The 21,358-nt window shown below is 41.3% G+C and overlaps 1 protein-coding gene across 5 annotated transcripts in view; it reads right to left on the bottom strand.

Annotated features, from left to right (window-relative positions):
* Window positions 1–21,358, bottom strand: part of TMEM68 (transmembrane protein 68) — an 86,718-nt gene that overhangs the window by 32,690 nt on the left and 32,670 nt on the right. For 4 of the 5 annotated variants that reach the window (XM_075826235.1, XM_075826237.1, XM_075826239.1 and 1 more), the window contains exons 2-5: window positions 16,090–16,234; window positions 12,773–13,153; window positions 8,422–8,589; window positions 2,799–2,992 (exon numbers count right to left, since the gene is read on the bottom strand). In XM_075826235.1, coding sequence (XP_075682350.1) covers window positions 2,799–2,992; window positions 8,422–8,589; window positions 12,773–13,097 — 687 coding nt within the window. In that variant the 5' untranslated portion in view covers window positions 13,098–13,153; window positions 16,090–16,234. Of the gene's footprint in view, window positions 1–2,798; window positions 2,993–8,421; window positions 8,590–12,772; window positions 13,154–15,557; window positions 15,590–16,089; window positions 16,235–21,358 lie in introns of all 5 variants that reach the window. The other variant, XM_075826236.1, reaches the window with a different exon arrangement.

The raw sequence follows: 21,358 nt of genomic DNA, 5'->3' as shown, positions 1-21,358 counted from the left end.
CTTTTTGAAAATAGGCACCACATTTGCCCTGCGCCAGTCCCTTGGCACTATACCACTCATGAGAGACTCTCTAAATATTATGAAGAGGGGGACAGAAATAACTGAACTAAGCTCTTTAAGAACTCTAGGGTGTAACCCATCTGGTCCCGGGGCCTTGTGTACATTTATTTTATTTAATTTAGCTTGGACCATATCTACATTCATCCAATTCAGTATATCAACTGATATATTAACAGCACCGGCTACATCAGCTGCTCCTTCTTCTGTTGTATATACAGAGCGGAAGAACCCATTTAGTAACTCTGCCTTCTCTTGATCCCCTGTGACCAACTCCCCATTACCACTATCTAAGGGTCCTACATGTTCAGACCTGGGCTTTTTTGCATTTATATGCTTGAAGAATTTTTTAGGATTTGTTTTACTATCCTTGGCCACCTGCCTTTCATTTTGTATTTTTGCTGATTTTATTACATTTTTACAGATTTTATTAAGCTCTTTATATTTTACAAAGGCTGCAGATGTACCCTCAGATTTGTATTTTTCAAATTCCTTTTTTTTGTTGTCATGTATTGCCCTTTTTACAGAAGGTGTAAGCCATGTGGGGTTTAATTTTAGTCGTTTATACTTGTTACCTGTAGGAATACATTTTGCACTATAATTACCCAAAGTAGATTTGAAAATCTCCCATTTATCATTTGTCAATTCACTGAAGTGACATTTGAGTAAAATATACCTTTTATTATAGTAACTCGCTAAAAACAGGGGTAACACACCACTGTGAAAAAAGCCCTATCCAATATGTGTTTACAATAAAAGAGTTGTTTTGAGGTAGTCCACTTGCGGTGGGTAACTGTCCCGCAAGATATACCCCATATTCTATATCGTTCTGCTCTTACCTTGCTCTTTCTTGGCAGCATGGGCGATGTGTCCGTGGCTTCCACTGCGCCTGCGTGTTCGTTCAGATGCGGTCGATGATGATTCTTGGTTGTCAGCTGACGGCCGGGAGTCACATGGACAGGTGTCACGAATTCAGGGGGCGCTGTGATTGGTTAGTTCGTACAGCGCCGCCAAGTACGAGGGGTGGAGTTTGGTGCTTATAGCAACTCAGTGCCCGAAATGAAGTATGCCGCTGACATCGAAGCGAGCATCCTTCCGTGATGCGCAGCAGAATATCTGCTGTTGAATATTCTATCGCTGGTAATTAGGCCAGAGTGACCAAGATACGGACCCCTGAGGATGAGTATTTGAAACGCGTAGGGTCGTTTTTGTATATGGGATTGTTGCATAGGGGACAGTAGCATTGTGGTGGACCCAGCGCTAGGAGATTCCGGTGTTGATCACGGACCCTGGTGTGTTCTTGGGGCTCGTACTATTGTTGTGCCCAGGTTAAATGCTGATTCCGGTGAATATCGGTATAAACACTGAGATATACTTATCTAAATGATTCAGTGTTTACTGTTTAATACATTTTTTAATATACACGGTGGGGTTTTTTTCACAGTGGTGTGTTACCCCTGTTTTTAGCGAGTTACTATAATAAAAGGTATATTTTACTCAAATGTCACTTCAGTGAATTTCCAAATTTTTCTATATTGTGGGAGCACAATTATATATACTATTTAATACAGTACATTTATCATTTGTCCCATTATTTGACATTAGTTCTTCCCAGTCTATATCCTGAATTGCCGCCCTCATCCTGGGGAAATTGGCTTTCTTAAAATTAAGTGTTTCTGCCCTCCCAGCCTGCGTTTGTTTTTTACAGTATAGGTAAAATGTAACTGTATTATGATCACTGTTACCGAGGTTTTCACGAACATTGACATTCCCAACAAGCTCTGCATTATTAGAAATGACCAGATCCAACAGAGCTTCACCTCTAGTCGGGTCTTCCACAAACTGGCACATAAAATTTTCCTGCAACAGGTTGAGGAAATGTCTCCCCTTTGCAGTTGAAGCCGAACCATGACACCAATTAAGACCAATTAAGACCATTAAGTATGTCTATTGTTTTAAGCCAATCAGGACCACCTTTCTTAGGTCCCACCTCTGTACCAGATATTCACTATAAAAAAAATTGCCTGGGCCATTAATAGGGTATCTAGGGTACAGGTTGGAGTAGTCCCTTGAGTAGGGGCTTTACTCCGACTAGGAAGGGAGACCCTGTAGGATATACCAGAGTCAGTTGTTTTTCTTGTTCTCTCAACTCAATGAACAAAAGACCCTTAGGGCTCATTCAGACGAGCATAATACTCGTCCGTGTGCTGTGCGTTGAAATCACTCACAGTAAACGGATCCATGCAATTCAGTGGGGCCATTCACACATACGCTGTTTTTCATGCAGCGTGTGTCCGCTTTGTTAAACTCACTGCATGTTCTATATTGGTTTTCACTTCGTGCTGTCCGTGTTTGACGCATCAAATATATAGAAAAGCAGAAAAAAAAAGAAGAAAAAAAAAAAGTGCTTGCACGGACGTAATAAACACATGCCACATCCAAAGCACACCGATGCCAATACGCAACGGACACAGACAAGAAATGTAGGAAAAATAGGACAGGCTCGTCTGAATGTAGCCTTATTATTTTTTTTATCTTTATTTGGAGGAATAATCATTTTCCCTTTTTTATCCCAATATATTAAAGGTTACGTTTTACGGTGTAATTTTTCTGATCAGCTGATTTTTTTAATGTTTTTTTTTACATTTTGCACTTGAAGCAAATGAACAATAAAAATAATTTCAGTGCAAAGATGTCTATAACCTTTAAGTATCGAATACAAAGTTATAGGCTTAACTTACCACTTGAGCATCAATTGCCACTTGAGCAAAACCTGTTCGATTTCCCCACATAATAATATAGGTTTCATCACTAAACAGTGCTTCTCGCACCCCTCCAGGGGAGATCGCCAAGAGATGGCCATTCTTCAAAGCTTTCACACACTCTTCCTTTGGTCCATGGATTACACTAAACACGTCAAGCAATGGTTTAAAGCCTGTAAACATAGATGTCCATACATTATATGACTGATAAAACCTCTGGCTGGGAGACAATGGGGCAGATTTATTTCCACCAGCTTTGTATTCATTAATCTCGCACACACTGCCCTGGGGAGACTAGCACACTGTTAGGTACAACGCACAAGTAATAATTAACCTCCCCTGCAATTACACCCCCCCCCCCACCAACTTTCCCTCTTGGGGCAGTACATTTTTTTCTGAATAAAACAACCTACGGCCCTGTTCACAGTTTTTGACACTTTTTATTTTACGCGGAAACCGTGTCGGAATACGCGCCAAAAAACGGCCAAAAATTCCTAACATTGATTTCAATGGGAGGCAGAGGCGTTTTTTCCCACGAGCGGTAAAACCGGTTCGCGGGAAAAAGGAGCGGCATGCCCTATCTTCGGGCGTTTACGTCTCTGTCCTCCCATTGACATCAATGGGAGATAGAGAAAGCGTATGTTGCTGCGTTTTTTTTGCCCGCGCCGCTCAATGGAAAAACACAGAGCAAAAACTGCCTCAAAATTCCAGACGGAATTTTGAGGCAGATTTTCTGCCTGCAAAAAACTGTGTGTGAACCCAGCCGTAGGGGGAGTTCACACAGAGTTGTTTGACGCAGAAACCGCGTCGTAAAACGTGACAAAAAACATCCGAAAATGCCTCCCATTGATTTCCGTGACGCATTTCAGTTTTTCGGCGGAATCAATAGCGTAGTTGACTGCGCTATCGATCCCGTAAGAAAAACAACCGTTATGGAACGGAGACAAACGGAAACCCTTAGCAACGGAAGTGTTCCCATTGAAATCAATGGTAATGCAAAAACGGAAGCTATGGTTTCTGGACAGAAACATTCTGTCAATGATACCAGTCAATAATGAAAACTTGCCTGTGCGGAATCCTGAGGGTATGTTCACACGCAGTGTTTTCAGGCATAATTCGGGCGTTTTACGCCTGAAAAAACAGCTCCATTACGCCTACAAACATCTGCCCATTGCTTGCAATGGGAATTACGATGTTCTGTTCCCACGAGCCTTTATTTTACGCGTCGCTGTCAAAATGACGGCTCGTCAAAAGAAGTGCAGGACACTTCTTGGGACGTTTTTGGAGGCGTTTTTCATTGACTCCATTGAAAAACAGCTCCAAAGACCGCCAGGAAAATCGCGAGTGGCTTAAAAAAACGTCTGAAAATCAGGAGCAGTTTTCCCTTGAAAACAGCTCCGTATTTTGAGACGTTATTGTCTCAGCGTATGAACATACCCTTACATGCAGTTAATGTGTTTAGCTTTTTTCTTGTAAGGTTCAGTAGTTTGTAGGACAGTCCTTTACTCTCACTTTCTTAGCTCTACCCCGCGCAGTCATACCATGATATCCTAGTGTCACGGTTTATGCACCACATGTGGCCCAAGAATCACAAGACACGATCTGCTATCAGCAACTAAATGTTTATTTCTCTATCAGTGTCAGATAGAACGGAGCCTTTACTCGAAGGCTTCGTTCACATCTGCGTCGGGACTTCGTTCATGGTTTCCATCTGAGCTTTTTCGTCAGGGGAACCCATCAACGGAATCCAAGCTGAAACAAACGGAAACCATAGGTTTCCGTTTGACGGATGCGGTCAAAACAGATCCGGTACAAATGGTTTCCGTTTACCACCTTTGTGTAAGGGTTCTGTCATTTTGATGGAATACCGTACTCGACCTCGCTATTCATTCCGTCAAAACGATGGAACCCTTACACAAAGGTGACAAACTGAAACCATTTGCACCGGATCCGTCACCATGGAAATAATGGTGATGCAAATGGAAACTTATGGTTTCTGTTTGGATTCCGTTCATGGGTTCCCCAGACGGAAAGCTCAGACGGAACCTATGAACGGAGTCCCGACGCTGATGTGAACATAGCCTAATTTATAAGTATACTGTTTTTCGTTTCCTTTTAAATTCGCTTTATTTAACTCATAACAGAACAATACAAATAAACATTACAATAGTTGCACGTGTGGTTTTTACCGCTCACAGAAAGAAGATAATGAATGTATTAAATTGCGAGGAGTATTGTCCACGTCAGCGCAATCCATCAATATAAATGTATAGCGTTTTTATTATACTTTTGTTATTATATTATCATGTGATATTATCAATGGTAACATTAGTGACATTCTTTTCCTACATGGGTTCCAATAGCAATCAATCAATACAGCTTGAAGCCTTGGACATAAGTGATAAAAGGAAGGTAAGAAGGGATTTTTAGCAGATGTAGAGGTTTTATTAACCACCCTGAGACACATATATTGAACATTGTGTGCTCAAACATCTAGGCAAAGTAACAGAAATGTACTCACCAAGACATCCTAGATCAGTATTTCCTGATGTAAAAAAACACCATCATGACCAGTCATGATTTTAAGCAAAAACTGCTCTACAAACGTTACTTTGATTCATATTTTAAGTCTGTGGTAGTGTGAAGCAGAAAGGTGGGGGGGGGGGGGTATAGAGACGTGTAGTACAAACAGTATCTTCAATGTTTAGAGATGAAAAAATTGCACAACTTCCCACATGTTTCTGTCCCTCTTTCCCAAGTACCATAGTGCCCCCCATGGACAGCCTGAATCAGTGCCCTCATAACGGAGCCAGACTTCCGCCACGCCTACTTAATGGAACAACTTTAAACCAGCAGAAGCCTGTCTCAAGATCATGGGCCGGGGGCACCACACAGACCCTCTAGACCTCACTCTCTAGGGCACAGGTACCACAGGAACAGAGACTACATCCTAAACAATTGACTACAGAATGGACAGATATTATAAAAAGGCATATTCATTTCGGGAGAATACAGGAACACAATTAAGTGGTTACAGGAGTGAAGACTAAGCATTACAAAGAGGTATTTTTAGGTCATCGCTGACCTTCAGGACAGCAAAAATTATTCACCATGCAAAACTTACATTCCTTGCTTTTAACCCCTTCAGGACTGAGCCTGTTTTGGCCTTGTGGATGCAGACGATTTTTTTCAAAATCGGACATGTCACTTTATGTGGTAATAACTTGGAAACTCTTTTACCTATCCAAGCGATTCGGAGATTGTTTTCTCAGGACATATTGTACTTTATGTTAGTGGAAAAATTTGATCAATAAATTCAGTATTTATTTGTGAAAAACACCAAACTTTTAGAGAAAATTTGCAAAAATTAGCATTTTTCTAAATTTAAATGAATCAGCTTGTAAGACAGATAGTACTACCACACAAAGTAGTTACTATTTCACATATCCCATATGTCTAATTTAGGTTGGCATTGTTGTTTGAAAATCCTTTTATTTTTCTAGGACAATACAAGGCTTAGAACTTTAGCAGCAATTTCTTACATTTTCAGGAAAATTTCCAAAACCTATTTTTATAGGAACCAGTTCAGTTCTGAAGTGGCTTGGAGGGCCTTATATATTAGAAACCCCCCATAAGACACCCAATTTTAAAACCGGCACCCCTCTAAGTTTTCAAAACAGCATTTAGAAAGGTTCTTAACCCTTTAGGTGTTTCACAGGAATTAAAGCAAAGTAGAGGTGACTTTTTTTTTGTCAGAAAATCCATTTTAATCAATTTTTTTCTGTAACAAAGAAGGTTTTACCCAAGAAATGCAACTCAATATCTATTTCCCAGATTCTGCAGTTTTTAGAAATATCCCACATGTGGCCCTAGTGTGGTAATGGACTGAAACACCGGCCTCAGAAGCAAAGGCGCTCCTAGAGGATTTTGGGGCCTCCTTTTTATTAGAATATATTTTAGGCACCATGTCAGGTTTGAAGAGGTCTTGTGGATCCAAAACAGTGGAAACACCCCCAAAAAGACACCATTTGGGAAACTACACCCCTCAAGGCATTTATAGAGTGGTATAAGTGGTATATTTTAACCAAACAGGTTTTATGCTGAATTTAGTGGAATTATTCCGTAAAAATTAAAATCTATATTTTTTTCCAATAAAACGTAGAAATTATACATTTTTACAAGGCATAAAGAAGAAAAAGCACCCCAAGATTTGTAAAGAAATTTCTCGTGAGTATAGCAATACCCCACATGTGGTACTAAACGGTTGTTTGGATACACGGCAGAAGGGAAGGAGCGCTATTTGGCTTTTGGAGCTCAAGTTTGCTGAATTGGTTTGCAAAGCCCCGAGAGACCAAAACAGTAGAAACCGCCCCAGAAGTGACCCCATTTTGGAAACTACAGCCCTAAAAAGAACTTATCTTCGGGTATAGTGAGCATTTTGATCCCACAGGTTTTTTGCTGAATTGAGTGTAATTAGGCCGTGAAAACTTCTATTGTTTTTTATCCTTTTTTTTTTTACGGCGTTCACCGTGCGCTATAAATGACACATTTAATTTATTCTGCGGGTCAATGTGATTATGGCGATACCATATGTATATAGGTTTTTTTTATGTTTTACTGTGTTTGCACGATAAAATCACGGTTTTTAAAAAAATTATTTTGTTTTTTGTGTCACCATATTCTAAGAACCACAACTTTTTTATTTTTCCATCAAGAAAGCTGTGCTAGGGCTTGTTTTTTGCGGAACTGTAGTTTTTATTGGTACTTGCAACTTTATGATCCCTATTTATTAAATTTTTTGGGCGCTGAAATAACTAAAAATAGTGGATTCTGGTATCGATTTTTAAAATTATTTTTTTTATGGCAGTCACCGTGCGGGATAAATGACATTATATTTTTATAGTTCAGGCCGTTACAGATACGGTGATACCAATTGTGCACAGTTTATTTTTTTTCATTTATTTCTAATAATATAAGGACTTTATAAGGGAAAAGGGGCAATTTTTGAATTTAATTACTTTGAACTTATACTTTATTTTTGTACATTTTTTCTTTACTTTCTTTTTTTTAGTCCCAATAGGGACTTGAAGATCCAACTGTTGGATCGTTGTTATAATACCCTGCAATACTTACGTATTGCACGGTACTATACCCGTCCGTTTCACACTGACAGGCGGCATATTAAGACCTAATCTCCTTCCGTAGATGGCAGACCGGAGGCGTTTGTTAGGCCTCCGGTTGCCATAGCAACCATCGGAACCCCCCAACCCGGTGCCAATGTTGTTGTAACAACTTAAATGCGGCGGTCGCTATTGACCGCCGCATTTAAGGGGTTAATCAGCAGGGATCGCGGGGAATGCCTGTGTGCTCTGTTAGGAGAACACGTAAATTAACGGGCTGCAGGCACAAGGCGCAGTGCTGCAGCCCGTTAATCTTTGTGGGGTGGTCGGGAAGGGGTAAAATAAATTTTTAGTAAAACAGAGAGCATGAGCAGTTCAGATGGTTCTTATCTGTAATAAATTATAGGTTTCCAAGACTAACTCTAGAATAATAGTCAGTTACCCAGCAGATCGCTTTCAAATACCACAGCACGGTTACTTACCTGGTACTTTGAAAAGAAAGTGATCCCCCACCGAGTGAATAGTCCTTCCTTTTAGGAGAATGACCTTTGCAACAAAATAATAGTAGTCTACAGGAAGCGCTCCGTGATAGTACACAATTAGTGCAGGACCATTCTCGGGAACTTTCTCCAAGCCATAAATTTCATAACCTGTATATAAAAGAGAATAAAATACAGGCCGCACGTAAGTTCTATCATTTATAAGAAAAGGAAAACACCAGAGAAAAGTTACTTAAAGTCATTCAGTCATAAATCAGGTATTTATAAAAAAAAAATTCTCGTAAAGCACTATGGCCTACAAAGGATGCTCGATAACCATGGTAATAAAACAGTCACTTACTCAGGTTGGTACCTCTACAAAGTCTTAGCAAATTATATTTTAACATGCAGCAAAAGGTACCGTATATATCGGCGTACAAGACGACTTTTTACACCCTTAAAAAAATGTCAAAAGTGTGGGGTCGTCTTATATGCCGGATATTGTCTACATTAGGGATGCACGTTGCAGCCGCACAGCTCAGTATAGTGACACATGAATGTATGGGAGCGCGGCTGCGGCTGTGTAATTCAGCCACAGCCCCGCTCCTGAGTCATGATAAGTTCGCGGGGTCAGGATGATGCAATGCGGCCAGCGCTGCACTAATGAGCGGCGGCACTGGAGACAGAACATGGCGGGCGCGCTACAAAACACCCCCATGTTCTGTCTTCAGTGCCTGAACTGCCGCTCATTAGTGCAGCGCCGGCCGCATCACCTCATGCTGACCGCGCGCGCACTTCCTGTCAGGAGCGGGGCAATGGCTGTATTACACAGCCGCAGCCCCGCGCTATAACGGCGGAGATCAGAGAAACCTCTCATCTCCGCCGTTATTCCCCTGAATGCTGCGATCACAGCTGACTGCAGCATTCAGGGGAAAGTGAGAAGGGGGGATGCCCCTGGATCGCGTCACAGGGAATTCCTGTGACGCGATCGAGGGCCATACCATATATGGGCAGACAGCCCAGGGTCTATTGACGGACCCCAGGGCTGTCTTACCATATTTCATGTTGTTAGGACATACCCAAGTATGTCCTAACAACTGCCTGTGTATTATCCGTCCACAGGTTAATGTACTGGCACATATCTGATATATGTCAGTACATAAAAGTTTAAAAATAAAGTAAAAACAAAGTATTGTTAAATTTTAAAAAAAATACACCTTCACCTTTTTTACAATAAACATTAAAATAAAAAAATGAAATAATCACGGCTTTCATTCACTTATTAATGTGAGGCATGAGGTGCGATGAATTTACCCTCCATGTTCCTCACATTAATAGTAATTAACCCCATCATGTACCTCGCACATTAACCCAATATGACTGAGAAACATGATGGGATTAATTACTATTAATGTGAGGCGCGTTCAAAATTCATCACACGTCGCGCCTCACATCAGAAAACGGAAGAATTTTTTTTTATTACTGTTGGCAAAAGTATCGAAACTGGTATCGAAATCGCAATACTAAACGAAGTATCGGTATCGAAGTCCAAATTCTGGTATCGTGACATCCCTAGTCTACATATTGTCTACACACAGGTTGTGTGTTACCTTGTGAGCCTGCAGTCCGGTACACAGGCTCCCGGGATGCACGGAATCCGCCACGGATCTGAGGGAAGCCGGTATTAGCCGCCAGGGAACATCTCTGTAAGATCCTCTGGCCCGCCCTTTCCTCTCATTCCCTGCCTCTCAGATCTCGCGCGATGAAGCAGCCTATCTGCGCATGCGCGAGTTCAAAGAGACAGAGAGTCCTGGGTCCTGCCGCCGATGGCCATAGTGAAGCGCTCCTGCACGAAATGGTGAGTATATCTTAAATTCTATATTTTAAGGGTAAAAGTTGGGGGTCGTCTTATACGCCCAGTCGTCTTATACGCCGACATATACGGTATTTCTGATGTTGTTTTTATAAAATGTTACAGCTGGTTAAATAAAATTGGCGTAGCTCTCATTCACACAGCTGTACCAAAGAACAATTGAGATAAAGAAGTAAATGTGGACTCAGAATACGGACTGTTTAGTCCATATTTACCTCGATATTTATGGATTGATTTTTATAAGCTTTGTGTTGTGTCAGTTTTTTTAGTGATTTTCTTCTACCATTGCCCTATCACAAGTTGCATGTTTTTTCAAGACAGGTACCAGAAAATAGTAGAACATTCTGCATATCTGAAATAAGCACATAAAAAGCATGACCAAGTAAATAATTGTATGGACTAATATTATTTACGTATTTAGGACCTTCCAAACTCAGAGATAATAGGTAAATACCATCTCGTGAATGAGGCCTTACTAATACTGAGCTTCCAAGCAAGTATTCTCACCAAAAACATTTAAAAAGAGACGGTCACCTCCGGAAAAACCCCTAAACTGAATCTGTAATTTTTATCTTTTTAATTACTTAAGTTATTAATGGAAAATCGGTGGGGGTCTGACCCCCATAGATTGCTAGAATGAGGAACCCATATGGCTGCTTACCAGGAGGCCGCAGTGAGGAAGAGTTGCATGGAGTGGTGGCCAAGCGTTCACGCTGCCGCCTGATACAACTCTATGCAAGGTAGAGAAACAGTCAAGGGAGCGTCATGAGGAGGGGTAATATCTGAGCAATAAACAGAGTATAACCCACTATGTAACATACAGGAAATGATATTATCATTGGACAATATATACTACTAATCAGTAGCTAATTCCACGATATAGCATTATTCATGTTAAATTGTATTGAACCCACAAATAAAAATCTATTTTTTTTTTCCATAAAAGTTCCAGTAATATTTTTAGAACTTTAAAGGGGTTGCTTGACAAAAGAAAACAGCGCCACTCTTGCTCATGGGCTGTATTCGGTATTGCAGCTCAGGTTCAAACGTATGGGGCTGACCTGAAATTCCATACACCGCTCGTGGCACTTTTTATGAAAATTTTTTTTTATTTTTTTTTACTGATCTCAGACAGCCCTACTTAATCCTTGAGGAGTTGTAGTGCTGTGGCTTTCTGCTGCATAATTTCTGTTACATGTGAACATACCCTTAAGATATCAGGGGAGAGTGGCAACACTTTGCTCATTTCATAACCCTCATCAATAGACAGTGTGGTGGCTGGTAATTGGACTCCCGTTCCCCAGATAGATAAGGGTCCCAGAAAAGGGACCCGTCCTTATCAAGTTTTTATGGTATATCCTGTAGAAGACCCCTTTAAAGGATTTCTACATGAACATATAAATAAGGTTAAAATAATAGAACATTAGAATTGTTCAAACTTCCTAAAACAGGTTCAGTTTAGATCCAGTTCCCAAGTGTTGATCTCAGGGTCTTTATGGTAAGACAGAGTTTACTTGTGTTACTGAACTAAACTACAGGTTTACATCATCACCAATCAAATCCCTCCTGACAGCACTGAGACCCCTCCTCATCCACTCTTGTTCCTCCGTATGTCTGTCCATGCATATTGTGCTGTTGAAGAATTTATCTATGCCCTAGCTAAGGAAGCAGGAGTGCCGTGTATAATAGGTGAGCCCATACAATGATTTGCTGCAGTTATAAAGCTCCCCTGAATCACACTGACTGTTCATGCTATCTGTGTGTGCAGAGAGTCCAGGGTATTTCTATGAGATGCTGCTCCTCACTGTCTCCTGCTTTTAAGGACTGACATGGAGAAATCTATCACAAGCAGAATGCAGAGAAGACAGGCTGGAGCTACATAGGATACTGAGACTGCAGCAGGAGGACAGAAGTCATATGTCACTGATCTATCACTTGCTGCACTTAGATAGGACTCAGAGCAAGTGCAGTGTGATAAGACTCCGCCCCCTCTGCAAAGTCAGAAGCATCATGGGAAATGTAGTCTGAATTAATGGAACCATATCCGAGGGGAAGAAGGAACCAAGATGGCAGAAAAGTAGAACAAATGGAACATTAACTAAAACAGGTATATACAAGGTATACACAGGAGCCTCTACATTATTCTTTAAAGGGGTTTTCCCATGAGAGACATTTATGACACATCCACAGTGGCCGGGGAAGCAGAGGGAGCAGAAAAAAAAGGTAGAACAGGGTTTAGGGGGCCCCGTTCTAGAGATAGGCGCGGGTCCCAGGGGTGGGATCCGCATCTATCTGACATATCCTGTGGATATGTCATAAATGTCTCTCATGGGAAAACCCCTTTAATAATAGCCCATGATGCTAGTCTAGAATTCCCCAATACCTCTTGGTTAAAAGCATTTGTCCCACAATATGTTACAATAAACCCAGTTTCAAAATCTACTACTGTTGTCATTATTGCTAACAAGTGTTCATTTTTACCATGCCATATTGTAGCATGCCCATCCCAAAGTGTCGCCAATGTTTTCCGAGCGCCATCCCATATACTGTTGGAATATGCTTCTTTCAGTTCGTTTTTGCGCTTGTACACGTGGAGAAAAAGGATGGACAAGTACAGAAGAAGGACAATAATGAAGGGCAGAACGAATACTATTATTAGTGGTGTGAAGACCCACATGAGGTAGTCTAGGTAATTTAGATAATCCTCCAAATTATCTAACTCTAGCCATTCCAGAAGGTTCTCTAGGAGGCAGGTTAGATAGGTGAGCGATGGGCCGATGTCACATGACCTGTTCTGAGCTTGCATCTTCAAGTTGAACCCAAGGCACAGACAGGCAATCTCAGAGGCTTCTGTTCTCCATCCTAAAACAAACGTCAACAGATAAGTTGAAATTTCAGAATTTCTCTCCAAACTTGACTATTAAGCAGTGGCTAAAGCGGCCTATGCACAAATTAATTCCCCACACTAATATTTTGTCCAATCAGCAAGCTGGTTGTTATAGTTGTAGAAATTGCAAGATATCTGCAACAATTCGGATAGTTTTACCTGTGAAAAATCCTTCTGATCAATGCAAAGATCAGTAAAAAAAATATATGAATCACTAGTTTTTATTTATGTCCTCCATATGTGTATGGATTCATCTATTTGCAACAGATATTAAAGGGATTTTCCCCATAATCCTTATTTATAATTTATCCACAGGATGGGTGATAAATATCTGATCGCTGGGGGTCCGAACGCTGGGCCCTCCACCGATCACGAGAACAGGCTTACCTTACCGTTCCTGGGAGCCCCATAGAAATAGAGAGGTAGTGCGCATGCTCGACCTCTGCTCCATTCATTTCTATGGGGCTGCTGAATGTAGAGCTCAGCAGCCGCATAGGAATGAATGGAGAACTGGTCGAGCATGCGCACTACCGTTCCCATGCCTATGGGACTCCCAGGAACGGCAACGTAAGCCTGTTCTTATGATCGGTGGGTGTCCCAGCGGTTGGACCCCCAGGGATCAGATACTTGTCACATATCCTGTGGATAGGTGATAAATAATGATTATGGGAAAACCCCTTTAAGTATTGGTGTCTGTGGAAGCAAACACACGCATCAGAGGAATTGTTTCCTACATTATTATATGGTGTATTCAGTCATTTTTCTTGCCTCAACATTTTCGCATCACTTTACTTGGTTTACTATGAAATTCTAATACGATTGAGGCATGAGGCACAGAGTGCTACATGATTCTGAGAAGTTCATGATGACCGTACTTCTTCGTAAACATGGAACAACATGTCACATTGCCAGTCACTTAAAGCGTAGCTAAACATTTGCAAAAAAAAAAATATTTAAACTGCTATTACGTCCCTCTATGTGAATACATTACTCCTAGCAATTTTTTTCACTTCAAAGTACCTTTTTTGCAGCTTTTTTTCTTGTGAAACCGTCCACATCTATTTTTTCACACTTCCTCATTCTGGCCGGTTGCTAGGGGCGTGTGTAGGAGCGTGTCTAGGGGCGTGTCTAGGGGCGTGTCTAGGGGCGTGTTACTGTGTGTGATGTTACGATTTGTATGTATCTTTCATGGGCAGTGAACTCTGAGGTGATCATTACAATACTGTGAGCCTGCACTGAGCTATGCACAGCACGGCACAACACAACACATTATATACAGAGATGTGAATATCTCTGCACACTCCAGAGGAAAACAATCAGAGTTTTTCACTTTCCCTGGCAAGTGCAGGGAAGATAAGACAGGACGGCAGGGTGCTTGGAGGCGAGGGGGGACGGACGGAGCAGTCCTAGTCTTATCTGATGCTAATTAGCAGCTCAGATTACAGTGTCCTGAGACAGGGAGAGAATCATAGAGACCAGTGCACACAGTCTCTTCCATGAACTGTGTAGTGTATAGAGGCAGAGAGACCTTCCTGACGTCACGATGGGGGTGTGCACATCTTATGTCAGGATGGGGCCACCACCCACCTGTACTCACAGGCAGCAGAATCCGTACACTGATACATTCAAACGGTGTACGGATTTCTGCTAGTAACAGGAGAAATACAAGAAATAAAATGTGGTAGAAAAGTGTCAGAGTGGCCATTTAAAACAGATCTAACACAAAAAGGAGCCCAAATTCATTAATAAAGTATATTAATTACACATGCTGCTAGAAAATAAAAAGTTGATTGAACGTTTAGTTACGCTTTAAACCTACTGCACCAGGGCCCATAACAGAGCGAAGTGCCACTATTTCTCACGGTTGATTACACTTTAACCAGCCCACACAGTACAATAAAAACCTATAAAGTGACAGAAAGTGATGGTTCACTTTAAAAATTGACAATTGGGAAGTAAAATTTGGTGACAACTTTATTTGAGGCCACATTACTTTTTTTTTCTTTTTTAGTCGATGTAAATGCCATTTATATAGCAGCTGTCTGACATTTTTGTATGTGGCTAAGACCTCATACATATGGGGACTCCATGTGCCGCTGTTCGGTGCTCTGTCCAGCGCCATATGTCAGAGATACTTTTCTCTACAAGGAGACAAGCTGTACCGTATCATAGTGAAGATAGGAAGTAGAGCACATACAGATCAGAATCTGCAGATGGAGGGGGGGGGGGGGGGGGAAATCGCATACAGGCAAACTGTGCCCGCACAGGAGATTACACATGGGCTGTATAAGTGTCTCTAGAAGTGGAAGCAGTACAAGAATGAAGCTGTGCCGATACATGAGAGATAGTGAAGGCGGCAGCATCCTTCACAGAACTCACATCCAGGGAGAACACGTCCACAGGAGAAGAGTCTGAAAATAGAGCAGGTTGTAAACAGAATATCAGGAGGTCTGAAGATTGCAGGCTGATACTTAGGGGTTACCTAGAGTTAAACCAATTGCACTAACAGATGTAAAACTAATTTCTTTCCATGTCAAAGGTGTCCATAGCCTTCAATATAATGCAAGCATTTGTCACATTTATAAAGTGCATGCAACATTTTCCACTCCGAAAGCCTTATAACAGCCGACGTCAGGTCAGACCAACTGTCCACTATAGAGAAGTTTCTCTAAAGGGTAAAATGTAGCGAAAGTGAGATTTCATTTATTTTGAAACGTTATTTTATTATGCACCAAATGAGTATACTAGGCCTGAATGAAATGTTCAAATGTACCTGTCATATTTGCTGGGACATTTATTTGTAAGCTACTGCTGCCCTGGATTGGCAATGTTCGATGCCCAATACCTCTATTAATGTTTTTACAGGTGTACACCAAATTCACTAGTGTAGGGTATTCACCAACATACTCACCAAATGATCAATGCGCCATTCATCTGTGCATCTTACAGCATGACGTAGATACTTAAGTATTATTCATTAACCTGCCCATACATTGCAGCTGCCAGTATTTTCAGGATGGAAGGAACATCACAAACTAGGAAACGGCAAATCCAACCTAAAATAAGGCACATATAGAAGAGTTAAAACAAATTATGGTCGGCAGTAGGGATGCACGATGCATCGAAACTTCGATCCTGTTTCGATACCGTGCACCCTCAAACGGTTCGATACCGTTATTTCATGTATTTCGATACTAAGCTGTGCGGCCGCACAGCTCAGTATAGTAACACATGAATGTATAAGAGCGGGGCTGCGGCTGTGTAACACAGCCATTGCCCCGCTCCTGAGAAGTGTGCGCGGTCAGCATGAGGTGATGTGACCAGCACTGCAGAAATGAGCACCGGCACTAAAGACAGAACATGGCGGGCGCACTGCAAAACACCCCCATGTTCTGTCTTCAGTGCCAGCGCCAACACTCGTTAGTGCAGCGCCGGCCGCATCACCTCATGCTGACCGCGCACGCACTTATTGTCAGGAGCGGGGCAATGGCTGTATTACACAGCCACAATCCCGCTGTAACGGCGGAGATCAGAGAAACCTCTCATCTCCACAGTTATTCCCCTGAATGGTGCGATCAAAGCGGACTACCATCGCAGCATTCGGGGGAAAATGAGAAGGGGCGATGCCCTTTGGATCACGTTACAGGGAATTCCTATGACACGCTCGAGGGCCATACCATATATGGGCAGACAGCCCAGGGTCCATTGAAGGACCGCAGTGCTGTCTGACCATATTTCCTGTTGTTAGGGCATACTGAGGTATGTCCTAACAACTGCCTGTATACGATCAGTACACAGGCTAATGTACTGGCATATAGATATATGTCAGTACATTAAAGTTTAAAAATAAAAAAAGGAATGTTAAATTAAAAAAAACACACATTACAATAAAAATTAAAATAAGTCTCTACATAAGAAATACACATTCGGTATCGTCACGACCGTAAGAACACATTTATAGCGTCATTCATGTTTACGCTGTTATAAAATTATATAAAAACGGCTCTCACTTATTAATGTGAGGCACGAGGGATTATGAATTTTGAACCTCCATGTGCCTCACATTAATAGTAATTAACCCGATCATGTACCTCACACTTTAACCCAATATTGTCCATTATGACTGAGGAACATGATGGGGTTAATTACTATTAGGGTGATTTTTACACAGAGTGTTTTTGGCCATTTTTCGGGCTGCAAACGGCCGAAATATCGGAAGCAGGACGCCTCCAAACATCTGCCCGTTCCGATGGGCCGTTTATTTACACGTACGTTTTGAAAAACTGGCGCGTAAAAAGACGGCTGCGAAAAAGAAGTGCAGGATACTTCTTGGGACGTTTTTGGAGCGGTTTTTCATAGACTATTGAAAAAAGCTCCAAAAACGGCCGTAAAAAACATAGCAAAAATCGAGAGTGGCTTCAAAAACGTCTGAAAATCAGGAGCGATTTTCCCTTAAAAACAGCTCTGTATTTTCAGACGTTTTTGAGTTTGCGTGTGAACATACCCTTAATGTGAGGCACGTGGAGGTTCAAACTTCATCACACCACGTGCCTCACATCAGAAAATGGAAGAACTTTTTTTTTTTATTACTGTTGGCATCGAAATCGCAATACTACACAAAGTATCGGTATCGAAGTCCAAATTCTGGTATGGTGACAACCCTAGTTGGCAGAGGACAGCCTGGATCTTGAAAATGATGAGGAACTGAAGCACAAAGTTGTAGACGTTTTCATTTATAGAGTGATTACGGGGTTATTCCTAGAATCACCAATTATCACCTATTCATAGGATAGGTAAGAATTGTCTGATCGCTGGTGGCCTTACAGATCGTGAAAATAAGTGTCCCGAATCCCCCGTTCCTCCTCACTGCTCGACTGCCATGAAAAGAACTTTGAATGCCACTCCATTCAAAGTCTATACGAAGAACAGAAACAAAATAAAGTACATCGCTCAGCTGTTTCTGTCAGTCCAATAGACATAGAATAGAGCGGCAGGCGCATGCTTGACTGCCTGTCCATTTAAGCTCCTCCTCACTGCGATGGGACAGTGAGAAAAAAACTGGGGGTCTGGTTCTCCCATTCTCGTGATTGATGGGGGTCCTAGTAATAGGGCCCACAGTGATCAAACAATTAGAACCTGATAATTATCGATTCTTGTACAATCCCTTTTAAGCTTTATATACATAAAACCAGATGAATATAGAAAATTTTCACTTTTTCTTGATCACAATAATAATTTAAAAAAAAAATTTATATATATAATTCAATGTTGTACCACGATAAATAAAAAGTAAATTTCGGTAAATACTTTTATATGAACTGTAATTATGTGCCTACCATATGATTTCAGCTTGATTTTAATCTGAGCAAACTATGTGCTAAATAGCTAGGATTCAGTGTCTTAAAGGGAAGTATTGACCTAAATACCAAAGACTGCAAATCGCCTTCCATTTCTGCTGGCTCTCAGGTACTTATCACGAGCCATGGGGCAAAATACAAAGATAGATTAGATCGATAGAAGAAATGGAGCTCAATAAAATAGTGTTTGAAATGACAAAGTCTGTTTTAGTAGATAAAAGGATTTACTGAATACAAGGATATACTAGAGAATTGCATATAAACCATTTATTAATATAATCTTATGATATCAGAATCACCCATGTGGAAATTAAAGGGGTTTACCAGTTCTGAGAAATTGATGGCTTATCCTCAGAAAATGTGATCGGCCATCGTCCAACTCCCGGCACCCCAGCCGATCAGTTGTTTTGAAGGGGTCGCAGCGATCGTACAAGCGCTGCTTCCCCTTCATTTCCTTTACTGCTCACACTGTGAATTGCTGACACTTGTAGCGGCGGTTCACAGTATCACATCCAATTCCCATTGAAGTGAATGGGAGAAGGCTGCAATACCGTGAACCGCCGCTACAACTATCAGCGGTTCACAGCGTGAGCAGTTAAGGAAACGAAGGGGAAGCAGCGCTTGTACGAGCGCTGCAGCCCCGTAACACAGCTGAACGGCTGGGGTGCCAGGAGTTGGACGCTGGCCGATCACATATTAATGACATATCCCGGGGATAGGCCATCAATTTCTCCGGAATGGAAAACCCCTTTAAAATGTATAATGAATATCAATATAAAGCTGGCCATGGAGGTAAAAACAATTCTATACAATGAGGGTATGTTCACACGGCCAAATTTCAGACGTATACGAGGCGTATTATGCCTCGTTTTACGTCTGAAAATAGGGCTCCAATACTTCGGCAAACATCTGCCCATTCATTAGAATGGGTTTGCCGACGTACTGTGCAGACGACCTGTTATTTACGCGTCGTCGTTTGACAGCTGTCAAACGACGACGCGTAAAAATACAGCCTCGTCAAAAGAAGTGCAGGACACTTCTTTGAACGTTTTTGAAGCTGTTTTCTCATAGACTCCAATGAAAATAGCTCCAAAAACGGACGTAAAAAACGCAGCGAAAAATGCGAGTTGGTAAAAAAACGCCTGAAAAGCAGGGTCTGTTTTCCCTTGAAAACATCTCTGGATTTTCAGACGTTTTTGTTGACTACGTGTGAACATACCCTAAGACCACGTTCAGACACACGGACTTCGGCACGGAAATATTTTTAAATCTACAGCATGCTGAAATCTCGCAGATTTTCATTGTGGATTTTACATTTTCAATGCATAGGGTGGAATCCACAGCAAAATCTGCATGTAATACAAGTGGGTTTTGCTGCAGAATCAAGGCAATATCCCAGGTGGAAAAAGTCCAACAAGTCGGGACTTGACCTAACAGACCCATAAATGAAATCATTAATTAATTGAACTGGCAAATAAATGCAAGAATTCTACAACAATAACTGACAATGGAAAACATTTAACCCCTTAATGACCAGCCTATTTTAGACGTTAATGACCAAGCCATTTTTTTAGTTTTTCCATCGTCGCATTCCAAGAGCTATAACCTTTTTATTTTTGCGTCGACATAGCTGTATAAGGTTTTGTTTTTTGCGGGACAAGTTGTATTTTTTAATAGCACCATTTTGAGGTACATATTATTTATTGATTAACTTTTATTAACTTTTTTTTTGGGGCGGGGGAATAGAAAAAAATCTGAAATTTCGCCACTCTTTTTTGCGTCCTAAATCTACGCCGTTTACCGTGTGGTATAAATAACACAACTTTATTCAGCGGGTTGTTACGATTGCAACGATACCAAATTTGTATAGTTTTTGTATGTTTTACTACTTTTACACAGTGAAAAAAATCTTCTTTTTCAAAATTATTTGTTTTTGTGTCTCCATATTTGAAGAGCCGTAACGTTTTTATTTTTTGCTGATGCAGTTGTATGAGGGCATTTTTTTTGCGGGACGACTTGTAGTTTTTATTGGTACCATTTTTGAGTTGATGCGACTTTTTGATCACTTTTTAATCACATTTTTTTTAAAGTCCGGACTCACAGAAAACAGCAATTTTTCCATCTTTTTTTATTTAATTTTTTACGCCGTTCACCGTGCGGGTTAAGTAATGTAATAGATTTATAGTCGGGGTCGTTACGGACGCGGCGATACCAAATATGTGTAACTTTTTTACTTTATTTTGTTTTTTTAATACTAAAGCAGTTTGTAAGGGGAAAAAGTGGGTTAATTTTTTTTTCAGATTTTTTTTATTAAACTTCTTTTTTTTTTTTACTAGTCCCACTAGGGGACTTTAATATGCGATTCTGCGATCGCTATTATAATACACTGCAATACTTCTGTATTGCAGTGTATTATGCCTGTCCGTTTAAAACGGACAGTCATCTGCTAGGTCATGCCAGAGGCATGCTCTAGCAGGCATTCGCTCCAGGCAGACCTGGGGGCCTTTATTAGGCCCTCGGCTGCCATCGGAGACACTGACACTTGGCGATCGTATCGCCGGGTGTCGGTGGGAGAGAGAGGGAGCTCCCTCCCTCTCTCCAAAACCACTCAGATGCGGTGCTCGCTATTGAGCACCGCATCTTTGGGGTTAAACAGGTGAAATCGATACTAATATCGATCTCACCCGGCAGAACAGGGACGCCCCCAGCCCTCAGCTGCCTCTGGCAGCTGAGAGCAGGGAGATTTGACGGCACCCTGCTCTGTTTACTTATTCCGATGCCGCGACGTAAAAAGTCTATGGCATCGGAATAAGGCCCGTTAGT

The sequence above is a fragment of the Rhinoderma darwinii genome, chromosome 5, assembly GCF_050947455.1.
Source record: "Rhinoderma darwinii isolate aRhiDar2 chromosome 5, aRhiDar2.hap1, whole genome shotgun sequence".
Taxonomy (NCBI): domain Eukaryota; kingdom Metazoa; phylum Chordata; class Amphibia; order Anura; family Rhinodermatidae; genus Rhinoderma; species Rhinoderma darwinii.
The sequence above is the reverse complement of the archived record's forward strand: the minus strand, read 5'-3'. Positions and strand labels throughout refer to the sequence as shown.